A 13,293-nucleotide genomic window follows, 5' to 3' on the forward strand; every position below is an offset into this window, starting at 1 on the left:
CCTTTCGAATATAATGCTTTAATACCATGTCATAATACCATTCATCCCAAAAGCTTCAGCTGATGGAAAAATGTAACACTAATAATTATATCTCTAATACTCCATAAACCTCCATTGTACACATTGTATAAATATTTTATTGGCTCCTCATACTTTCCCTTATTCTTTTTATTATTACTCCTGTTTTCTTGTCTATTTATGTAACTTAGCCATATATATACACAATATCCATCATCCCTTCTATCACAAGCTACAAAATAATATTCCCCTTCAGTCTCTACTATTCACTATTATTGTCATAATAAGCCCCTTAGCTTCTTACTTAAAGTTTTGCCGACAGTTCTATCATGGAATTAGACCATGGTATGGACTTTGAGGACTACTTTCCATACATGATCTCGAGCCTCGGCGCAGAAGGCTTCATCGGCGAGCTCTGCAATGGATTCAGTCTGCTTATGGACGCGAACAAGGGGTTGATCACGTTTGAGAGCTTGAAGATGAATTGTTGCTTACTAGGTTTGGAGGTGAGGGATGATGAGCTGTTGTGCATGTTAATGGAAGGTGATTTGGATGGAGATGGTGCCCTAAACCAAATGGAGTTTTGCATTCTCATGTTTAGGATTAGTCCATGCTTGATGGACGATGGAGATTCACCTAAATTCTTGCCTCAAAATGTTGATCCCATGTTAATGTAGCGTAAATCTATGATCTGTACTCTAATTATAGTGTTAATTAGCTCTTTGTGTGTCTCTTAATTAAATATCCTATAAAATAGCGTTTTCATCCCTCCTTCTTATGTGTGAGAGTGTGTTTGTTGGTGTTAATTGTGTGGCTTGCTGGTAAGTTTACTAAAATTTGGGGAATGCTAGAGAGCCAACATTTTTAGTGATAAAGGATAGAAAGTTAGCTACTCTTGGTTCAAATGTAAGGGGAAAACAAAAGTGTTGGTCATCTAGCATTTTTCATTTGTAAGTTTACTTTTGGTGTTTCAATAATGCTGATGAATGATAAGTGCTTTGCATTGATTTTTAATTTATGTTCCCTTCATTTTTCAAATAATTGACCATTTATAAATACGATCATAGGTACTATATGCAAGTTTAAAAAAAAATAAAAAATAGAAAAAAAACTCACCAAACTATACTCAAACTCATCATTACAAACTACTACTTATAAAGGTTTAATTATAACATTGATGAATGTTAATCGAGATATTACTCTAAATATTCTCTAAAATTTCCAACTCGCTTTCATTAGATTTTTCAAATATTTTCTGAAATCTCCGTTAGTCTAAATATTATCAGCCGTTTTAACATTATTGATGTGTATAATTAAATGTAAACTTGACAATTTACTGCAAGCTAATGTAAACAAACAATGAATTAAACTCAAATTATTATTCTAAATTTGTTTACAATACTCAAATTAGTCTATACACAATTATAAAACTCTAATTCTCAAATCTTCATCTTCATCATTTGTTCTTCCTCCCTTATTCTATGTTATGTTTCTCTTCATCTTCATCGTTGGTCTTTTCTCCCACTCTCTCACCCTCTCATTCTGATTGCTTCCTCTCTTCCTTTTTTGCTGCCCTCCATTTCTCCCCAACCTACAACGAACCCGTTTTCAAGTTTATTTCTAGTGCTTCCATTAACGTCAATAAATCTGCTTACAAAATCGTTCTCTAATATAACGCTGATGTCGTAGTTGGTTTCTCCCTCAAAAAAAGTATCGTAAATGAATTCAAAGTCAAGTCATCGTTTAACGCACTCCCACTTCAGCCAGCTCTCAGAAGTAATGATGAGCCCTTTAAAAAGATTTCTTTCTCTCCAGTCCAATCAAGAGCGGAAGGAGGAGGACTCACTTTTTCAGGTATCGCGATGAGGATAGAGAATCCTTGTTGGATCAAGATGACATTCAAATTGATCTCGAGTCCCACCACAACGATGTGTTTCTCGATGATTACGAGAACAAAAGGGACAGTGGCGATTGGCGATGCCGTAAGCACTCGTAGACTCTGGTCTACGAACGATTCCTCCACGTTGAAGTTCAGAAAGAGACCCATTAAGAAAGGTGACACTGGAAGACAGTCAGTGGCGCCAAAGCTCGAAAACGAGGTGGCAGAGGAGGAGTATGAAGGCGGGGCGAGGTTCCCGAGGAAGGGACACGACGGAGGAAGAGGAAGAAGGAGAAGAAAGGTAGAAGTGGGAAGAAGGAGAAGAGTCTTAAAGGAGAGAAGAGGTTTGCGAATGGCAAAAGTGAGAAGAACATCTCCAAATTTCAGGAATCTAAAAAAGGGGAGAAAAAACAAATGATGAAGATAAAGATTTGAGAATTAGGGATTTAAATTTATAATTGTGTATGAGTTTAAATAAATTTAGGGTACTAAATTAAGTTAAATTCATTGTTTATCTACGTCAATTTGTAACAATTGTTAAGTTGGTACTTAACTGTACATATTAAAAACGTTAAAACAGCTGATGACATATAGACTAACGAATACTCTCGTTTCTGAGAATAACAAATACATTTGATTAATTTAAAAAGCGAATTAAAAATTTCAGGATTTATTTAAGACATTACATCAATATTAAGCTTAGGAAAAGTCTAGGGACCAGCAACTTCATTAAATTCTGACTAGCATATAACCAACAAAGAAAAATGAGCCATTAGATGAAATCTCACATCATTCACATATCATTAAAATTTCATTAATGGTTGTTTGATGGTTATAAATCACAAAAGTTGCTGATTCCTATCACTCCTCTTAATCTTATACAGTATAATAAAAACTTAAAGTATTAAGAAAGTTGTTTTGCAAACGAGTATCCGTTAAAGAGATAAAAGGGCAAAAAATATTGAAAACAAATAAAAGCTTAAGTTTTCAATATCATCAAAGGCATTAAATTTTGCTATTTTATCTCGTTAATAACTAGTGGTTTTACTAAAAAGAAATTCTGCCCATAATTAATCTCATTTATAGAGCTCTTTTCATAATTTTCTTGTGGAAAAATATTACTGGTACATCAAAAGTGTGCAAATTAACTTTAATACGAGAGATACAATAATGTAATACATTAATATTAAATTTAAATTCAAATGGTGTAATGCTCTAGTATGGAATGAGTATAAGTAATTGTGAGTAAATACAAAGAGAAATCGTCATTAACAATTTTTAAAGGAAGAAGTTAGATTTGAAAATTTAAAATCATTACTTATTAATTTTTTAATTTTTTTAGTCAATTAAAATTAAATCATTACTAACGTTTTTTTAAAATATTAAATTTCAGCCAATTAAAATTGTTACTAATGATTTTTTTTTAAAATAAATTTTAGAAAATTAAAATCGTTATTGATGAATTTTCTTTTTCAGTAACTATTTCATATTAACAAAAGTCATCAACAAATCCCAATAGTTGGTAATTAAATATCATATTACAACCCAATATTAAAAAAATTTAACCTAAAAATTGAACATCGGCGTTTAAGCTAATAAAATTGAGTTGGAAGAACTTTGAAACTTATGTAATTATATCGTCATAATTTAATTATATGTAATAATTTTAAAATGGTTTGTTTGTATGTGCAACAAGAAAACGTGAAATGACTAGTAGTAATGTGCAAGTAAAAGATTTCGTTAATTGTTATCATTATCATTTCATGTTTCGTTATTCGCTTGCCGTTTTCGAAAACGCCATAAGTATAAATAGTAAGGAAAATATAACGTAAGGCTTACGTACTAATGAACTATTACTTATTAGGGATAATTAAATTGATGAATATAATATGGACTTTAATTTTCGACACAATGGAAACGCTTGGTGCTTGGATTGTATTGTATGTATTTTATTGATAATGGGGCCAAAACGCTAAAAACTCACGATAGTTCTAAAAAAAGAAATACTTAGTGTTGAACTAAGAAATACTTATTATCAATGCTACGAAAACTAAAAAATATAATATACATTAAACATAACTTTAACAATAGTTAGTGTTGAATTAAGATGTGAAGCCGATACAAATTGACCAAAATCTTCATATATAACATCCTAATTATTGAAACTAAAAAATATGTGATACAGTGAATTTTTTATTTATCAATATTTGCAATTAGTATTAGGATAAACATAGTTATATATTATATATTTAATAGACTCTCTCGCAAAAGATTCTATTTTAGGTTTATAATATAAATCCACATTGAATAATAGGACAAGCAGGTTTTTAAAAATTTTGTGATTGATTTATAGATTTTTAAAGAAAATAAAGTATAAAGTAAGTTCTTTAAATAAATTTATAATAGATTATTTATATGTCCTAAATGAAAAAGAAAAAAAATTCCAAGTAAGTTCTTGAAGAATTAAAACGCCGAATTTACAAGCTTTTGAAAATTTATAATTAAATTTTCTCCCCCTAAAGATTACTAAAAGAGTTGGATTGAGACTTGAACTGATGAAGCAAGATCAGAAAAGGATCTGAACCAAGAGAAAAAAAAAAAGAGAGAATTGTGAAACAAGAATATTGAGTGCATTGAATTGATTCTGAATAATACATATATCACTGGCTTGTGACGAGTATTCATATAATTTTGATTAACATGCTTATAGGAAAAATTCTTGGAGACAATAATTTTTAATGATTTTAAATATTAATTTAAATTAATAATATTTACTGATCATATAATATTATTCTAGTTGATGGACATTGAAGACTTGCATAGTTTGTTAAAACCACTGATGCCTAACTAACCGATAATACAACCTTGTATATATGGATGACATTCTCGTTATCGATAATTATCTAAATCCTATTATTTCAACTATTTCACAATTGATACCTATAATAAGTTTATCACGAATTATTTTAGAAATTTATTTTTTCTATCACGCTGAAAATTTTTGGAAGCAACAAGGATTAAATTTTTAATTTTTAATTATAAAAGTTATAATATCACTATGTCATGAAATTATTTATTCCAAAAACATATATTGTTGGATAATATAAAATGAGTTATATATCTAAATAAGTTGAACCTCTAACGTGTAATATACAAGATAATAATAGTAATAAACTAATAATCTTAGGTATCAAATCTTCGTTTTGATAACATATGATAGATTTAAAAAAAGAAAGAAAAAAAAACACTTTAAAAGGAAACAAAACAAATTAATTAAAACAGATACAAAAAACAGGCAAGGACCATGAAAGTTAACATCGTCAAAAAATGAAAGGGGACCAAAAGGGTCAAGTTTTGAATATCTGATAATACATAACTACTATTCCAAATTAGCTACATGACATCTAAAGCAGCCAAACACACACAACATTTATAAACGAGGCTATACGAATAAGTGCGTGTCATTTTGAAAAGGAAATATAAAGAGTGCATGTCATTTTCATTATTTATTTCTCGCATTTAAGGCTAGCTAGCTAGTCATGAATGATCAATAATTATTAATTGATTAATAAGGCTACTTTTTTATATATCTTTTGCAAATGTGTGTATTATATATGTCAATCTAGATTGTGATCAAGTGAATCACAAATGATGCTCGCAATGAATAATTTTTTTTTGTTTATTCTATATGTGAGGTCGTAGAATAAAACTAAGTGATATTCATCAGATTTTTCGTGTGAGGGTGAGGCTAACATCTCTGCAGAGTTGAGTGGCTATGTAGGTCTATAAATTGAAGATGTATATAGATGTACAAAAACTTAATCATCAAATTAATCCCTAAAAAATATTCATTATCTAAACTGGTTTCTAATTTTTTTTAATTAAATTCGGTTTTTAAAAATTTTAAATTAGTTATATCACTTCTTCCATCACTCTATTATTAATAATATCAAAATTTGTTAATACGATACATTATTAAATAACATCACAACACACACCTAATAATCCTAATTGACTATTAACATATCTAATTTATAAATTACATTAAATTAATCCCAAATTGAGAGATTTCAATACCTCAAATTCTCTCATCAATTAAATTTTGATTTGATCTAATTTTATAAATTTATTATGTTAATAGTCAAAAGATTTCTAAGTGTGTTGTGGTATCACCAAGATTCTGAAAACCGAACCGGTCATCGAACCGTTCTAATTACTAGTTCACTGGTTTATAGGTTCAACCGGTTTGACCGTGGTTGAACCGAAAAAACCGTTTTATATTAAAATAATAAATAAAATATAAATAAACACACCAAAACTACATGATCTTACCAATTTACAAACTCAAAAGTTTTTTTAAAACACTCTTAAAATATATGTTTCCATACACTTTTGTCATCATCATCTTCAGCTTTACACTCATCACTCAATTAAAAAATTCACAACCCTAATCCTTCATGATTTCTTTTGGAAAAATAAAATCCCATTCAAGAAGGAAACCATAGCTATAAGTAATTGACAATATTTGTGAGACTCAACACCAATAATCAAATTCAGCACTAAAAATATCAAAAACCAAATTTTGTAGTTAAAGAATGAAATAAAAAATATTAGAAATCTGAGTGTCTTGAACCACCATCTTTTGCATCATAGAAATACACTACCATCATCATCATCACTCCCAAGACCTCCAACAACAGCATCATCTTTGATTGATTAGAAACAAATCCAGCAGAAAGCAGCATACTCATAAATTAAAAAACAGCAGCAGCAGAGTAACAAAACCAACACAAAATCAATTTCTTTGATTGATTTCACATTCAGAAAATCACAAATCAGATTCAAAACAGACTCAATAAGCAATAACAATACAATTCAATTACAATATCACAGCAACCTACTACCCAATAATCTCAACAAATAACATCCAAAATTATCTAAAATTATTCAACAATTATTCAATTATTCATCATGCTTCAAGCAATCAGCTTCAAGCTTCAATAATTAATCAATAATCATGCTTCAACAATTAATCAGCTTCAACAATTAATTATTTAATCATACTTCAAGCAAACAATTTTTTAACAATTAATCATGTTTCAAGCAATCAAAAGCAAGGTTTAGAACAGAGCTGACTGACGTTGGATCAACGGATGTTGCCACGGCGGCGGTGGCTCAACGGAGAGTGAGAGTGGAGACTAGAAACGTGAGAGGTGAGAGTGGAGGCTCGAGAGAGGAGAGGGGTGAGTGAGTGGGTCTGTGTGCCTCTGTGACTAGGGTTCCCTTTGGCCCTTCTAGCATGCAAAAAAATTAGCTAGAGAGCATGCAAGAGACAGTGGTTGCGGCGGGAGACAGGGACACCGAGGGAGACAGAGCATGCAAGAGTGGTGCAGCAGACGGTGGCTGTTTGAAGGAACGACGGCGGCGGCACTAGGCAGTGGTTGGACGGAGGTGAGGGACGACTAGGAGCTCGATGAGATTGAGAGGAGCCCTCCCTGAACTGAGTGTGTGTGACAGTGTGAGAGGCGCTCTGGAGTCTGGAATGCTGGATCTGGGTACGCGAGGATGGAATTAGGGCTTGCTGAGTGCCTTAGTGAACAAAACGGCGACGTTTGGTTGCCTTTTCACAACCGGTTCACCGGTTCAACTACGATTTTTGGAATCTACGGTTTTGGTATTTGACCGAATCGCTTTTCTCAGCGGTTCACGATTCAACCGGTTCGACCGGCCGGTTCGAACCGGTTTTCAGAACCTTGGGTATCACCTAATGTATCACATTAGTAAATTTTGACACCATTAACAAAGAAAATGACGAAAAGATTAACATGACTAATTAAAAATATTTAAATAATAAATTTGATTAATAAAATCTTTCAATGACCAATTTAGAGATCGAATGATCTTTTAGAGACTAATTTAATCATTTACTCATGTACAAAATATTGCGTACATATAAAAAATTAATTATTAAATTAACTACAATATATTTGTATCTAAATGTTCATAATATTTAATTTATTTTTAACATGTATTTTATACTAGTAGTCGAATTTAATAACTAATTTGGTGTGCACGTAGCATGGTCGTATAATTTCTTTTGTAAAATGAATGCTTAGCTTTAATAAAAATAGTATTGTTATAAAATCACTCACTATAAAAGTTTAAGTTCGTAAGAGAATGTAATATGAGTGATTATATCTTTAATACTATTCCTTAAACAAAGTCTTTTTTAAATTAGCTTAACTTTTACATAGATATTCTTTTTTCTTTTTATTTGCCTTATTCTTTAATTTTATATTGATAGGAGAAAATAACATTTAAAATGACAACACTATCTAAATATGTGGGTACCCATCCCGCCTCTAATCACTCGGATGGATAATTATTCGTTCCAATATATATATATTGTGTGTGTCAGATAATTAGTAAAATAATTAATAATATTACATTATTTTTAAATTTTTACTTTAAATTTATATTATACATGTGATGATGGTTATATAAATTTTAATATTTAATTTTATTTGTTAAATTTTAATAATTATAGGGACGAACACCTGTGCGGGCGAGTTAGCTATAGGGTTTAATTTTTTATTATCCGTGGTTGAAGCAGAACGAATTCTATGTGGTTATTCTAAAGAGGATGAGGTAGGATAGGGCGAAAATCTGCCTCTATCCTCCTGAAGCAAGAACATTTTTTTGAATTTATTTGATTTTTGTATAATTTTTTTATTTGTTTTATGTTTTTTTTTTTTGAGTAAAGGTTCTCAAGTAAGCTGGGAAGGGAGTTGAATTAAGAAACTACTTTTAATGCTTAATAAAATAAATTATATAGTACACTATAATCAAGATATTATTTTCTTTTTTATTTTGTTCTGTAAACACAGAACAGAACGAAAATGAAAGTTACAGAGTTTAAGAATGAAGAAGAATAACACCACGATATATTCTGATTCAGCCATGAAGTGCAATGTAACTTACGTCTGATTTTCACCATATCAACGGTATAATTTTTCACTATAATTAATAAGGATTACAATTACCAATTTTAAAAAATTCACACTCTTATAAATCACTTAAATTATCCAAAACTTAATAACTCACTTATTAAATGCTAACCCAACTTAGTTAAAAAGAACTAAATGTACTATAAACTCAACACACTTTCAAAGTCAAATTTTTAAACAAAAAACTAAATGATTTTTGTGTGCATTACTCTCTCTACCTTTTGTATCTTTTAAGCTTAAATTTAGATAAAAAATATGAATAAACTCGAATAATAAAAAAGCAAATGTTGTGTGTATATGATCAGATTATACTCTAATGGTTGCCTTCTTTTGATGAATTCTTCATATATAGAGCTAATATCTTTTTTCAATGTTAGAATAATTTTTATTTTGATCAAGCTAGTTGATACACCTTTAATATTGTAGTCATTTGGTGTTGAAGAGAAAATCCATTATGTGCTAATTAGTTTGAATTATGGATTGTTTGATTATAATTTTTTATTCTTGCCAATCTATTAATACTTATAAGACTCATAAAAAAGATAAATATAATAAAAAATTATTAATTATGTTTGTCATCACAAGATAATTAATTAATATTTGACTCAATATAAAATTTACTAAAGATTGAATTTTAAATTTTTTGAACATAAAATTTGGTACTATATCATAAAATTATTCATTTTAAAAATTTAAATTGATAAAAAAAATAACACAACGGTTATATATCTAACAAATGATTACATATATAGTAGTATTCGCCAATTCTAATCTATAGCTTTAATTTGTCTTATATTCGAACATTTTCCTTTGGAATTCGGCAACCTCAGGGATTATTATAATTTATAAATGTAAGTCGCTGGTGGTAGTAAATTTTACACTATAAAAATTAAGAGTTAAATGGCAAGTCAAAATTAAAATCTTAAAAGGAAAGGAAAACCGCACCAAATTAAATCATATCATACATTACATACCTGTAACATATGATTCGTTCATATGTTAAATCTCATAAACTGTGAATTGCAAAACTTTAACTACCAATACCATCATTATCCACAAATGAAAAGAACGGCAACTCTGCAATATCAATGTGGAATTCAAACATATCATTGTACCACCAAACTGAGTACTAGTGAAGATGCTAAAGATGGCAAGAAACGTTGGGACCATTATGTTTTTGGCCCCATTGTGCTTTCATTCCATAATCTGAATGCCAAAATTAAATTCCCATATGCTACATAACATTTAATTCCTTTTGGTACAAATCCCATATATGCCCTACAAGTATCAACTTGGCCTATTTCAAGTTGCAACTATATGTTAGTGTTTTTATTATTATTATTATTATTATTATTATTATTATTATTATTATTATTATTATTATTATTATTATTATCACAATAGAAGAGGCAATTTTGCAAAAACAAACAAATAAACATCTAATATAAGTTTAAATTTTGGTGAATTCTACCCTACCTTCTCTGAAATAACATGTAAGTTACCCTTCATAATGGGTCATACTTTAATTGGTCATTAACTTAACTATAGTTGGGTTATTTTATAATTTATTATTTTAGATGGGTAATTATATAATTTTTTAAAATATTAAAATTCTACCCCGTTAATTGAAGCACGTTCTCATGCAATTTTTTTTCTAAAATGTATCATTCCTTAACGGGTCATTGAATTCTCATGGCTCGTAACTTCTCCGTTCTTCTCAGTATAGCCAGCGCCGACTTCATTTCTATCTCTTGTCCTCTCACTCAATTTCCTTTTTTTGGCCATGACCCATGAATCACTCCTTACCAACATCAACATTATTAATGGTTACTTCAGTTATTAAATTTTTTTATTAAAAAAATATATATTTATTTAATTACATGATGAAATATATATTCATATGTAAAATATAATATAATAAAATTAATCTATTCAAAATACTTAAAAGTATATTTAAAATCATGAACATATAAATATAATAATAAAATTTGTACTCTAACCAAGTAAACATATTTTTTATCATATATAAATTAATAATACAAAATATCATCATTACCCTTATTCATATATAAATATGAAATACATGTCTAAAATAAATAAAACCGACAAAAATAATTCTTTATTTCTCATTAGTACTCCCATTTTATCCATTTTATTTATTTTAGCCATGTATTTCATATTAATCTCTTAAATATCTATACAATTTATATTTGTATTTAAAAATTTTAATATTAAATATTTTTTATTTAAAATATTATTTTTACGTTATTTTTTAAACTATTATATTAGACTCTTCTTCAAAATAATACAAAAAAATAATTTCTCATAAAAATAATTTATTTAATCAATAATTAATTAATAAAATATTAATAAATTAAAAATTAAAAGAATAAAAATAATACTATAAAAAATACTTGTAAGAAAATTGATTTTTATCTTTTTAAACTTGTGTTATTAATTTTAACAATTTATTTATTTTTTAAATAATTTATATATGATAAAAAATATATTTACTTGTTTAGAATACAAATTTTACTATTATATTTATACGCTCCTAATTTTAATTATATTTGTAAGTATTCTAAATAGATTTATTTTCTATATTATATTTTACATATGAATATATGTTTCATCATGTAATTAAATAAAAATATTTTTTTAATGAAAAAATTTAATAACCGAACTGACCATTAATTATGTTGGTAAAGAGTGATCCACGACAAAAAAAAAGAGATTGAGTGAGAGAATAGGAGATAGCAATGAAGTCGGCGCTGTCTATACTGGGAAGAACGGGAAAGTTACAAGCCATAGAAATTCAACACTCGTTAAAGAATGATGCACTGTAGAAAGAGATTTCGTGCAACTAAGTCAGCGCTGCTTACCAAGTAGAATTTTAATATTTTAAAAAATTATATAATTATCCATCTAAAATAATAAATTACAAAATAATCTAACTATAGTTAAGATAATAACCAATTAAAGTGTGACACATCATGAAGGGTAACTTACATGTTATTTTAGAGAGGGTTGGGTAGAATTCACCTTAAATTTTATGTACCATTAATATAAAAATATTTATATATAATATATATATTATTCAATTAGCCAAAAAAAATCATTTATATACTCATAAAAATTATAAATACTGACAAAATTATTCATAAAAAAATAATTTTATATTTATTAAAAATAAATTTCATTTAATAAAAATAACCAAACATTAAATTTTTGTTGATTTCATTAAAAAAATTATCCAATTTTCCAAAATTACCCGGATCATTTCCTACTCCGCCACTGCCACCTTCACGCTTTAATTCCTTTCTTCCCCTTCAAAACAAAACATCTCAGGACACAATAAACTCAAATTTTGCTACCTAAAACTCTCATGATGAAACAATAGAAAGTAACTTTGTTGTCAAAGTATGAAATAAGAATAGCTCCTCACCAACATTAAGGGTGTGTGTGGTTGGGAAAATGATAAGATGGAAATATTGTATTCTTATATTTAATTCAAAGTTTAAAATATTAATTTTAAATAAGTTTGATTTTAGAGAATAAAATATCATCCCTTCAATTTTTATTTTTACCCTAAATATATTTGATTCTCATCATTCTCATGAAAATAAAATCTGAATAACAAAGTAATATTTGAATTGCATACCCCCTAATAAGATTCAATTTCTGTAAGAAACTTCCTGAAGTTGCAACATCTCTAGTACGTTCAAAGCACCAACTCCCTAGTTTCCCTTCACATCCTATCATAAACCCAAATCCAATTCCACTTCTCATCCACACCACAACAACTCTAACCTCACTTTCTTCAGCAATCACTCTAATTCCTCCTTTTGCTCTTGTTCTACCACAGGATTACCAAAACCAAGTTGCCAAATTTGCAATTTCACATCGAAAACAACCATGGCTAGCAACCATAAGCTACGTACGAGATCAGAGGAACACCTAAAGTAAATTCTTTTCAGCGTTGCTTAGTCTGAACACTCGAAGAAACCAATAACAGCATAGAATAGAAAAAAAAATAGCCTTTATTCTCTTTCTATCTTTTTTTAATTTTCTTTAAAAGTTTGGGACTTTGGTTTTGAAGTTTGGAAAAATTAAATAGAGAGAAGTGGTGAGGAGTAGTGGTGGTGGGTTGGGGAGGAACGGTGTTAGTTGATAATGAAGATGATAAGAATGATTTGATAGTAAAAGAGGAGGGTACGAAGGTGATGGTAATGGAGGTAGAGATGATTAAGATAATTTGAGAAATTTAAATAATTTTTTGTTAAATAAAATTTATTTTTTATAGATATAAAATGATTTTTTTTATGAATAATTTTATTTGTATTTATAAATTAAATTTTATAGATAAAAATAATTATTTTTTAAATAATT

General features: G+C 28.5%; 1 protein-coding gene across 1 annotated transcript; it reads left to right on the forward strand.

Moving 5' to 3' along the window:
• The first annotated feature begins 259 nt into the window (after nt 1–259).
• On the forward strand, nt 260–995 carry LOC107462510 (calcium-binding protein KRP1). The gene has a single exon (XM_016081107.3). The coding sequence runs from the start codon at nt 348–350 to the stop codon at nt 693–695; it is 348 nt and encodes a 115-aa protein (XP_015936593.1). The 5' UTR covers nt 260–347; the 3' UTR covers nt 696–995.
• The last annotated feature ends 12,298 nt before the right edge of the window (nt 996–13,293 follow it).

Source organism: Arachis duranensis, chromosome 8 (genome assembly GCF_000817695.3).
Source record: "Arachis duranensis cultivar V14167 chromosome 8, aradu.V14167.gnm2.J7QH, whole genome shotgun sequence".
NCBI lineage: Eukaryota > Viridiplantae > Streptophyta > Magnoliopsida > Fabales > Fabaceae > Arachis > Arachis duranensis.

What these genes read in the sequence shown, in the direction of transcription:
- LOC107462510 (XM_016081107.3), top strand. Translation starts at nt 348, where the DNA reads ATGGAATTAGACCATGGTATGGACTTTGAGGACTACTTTCCATACATG.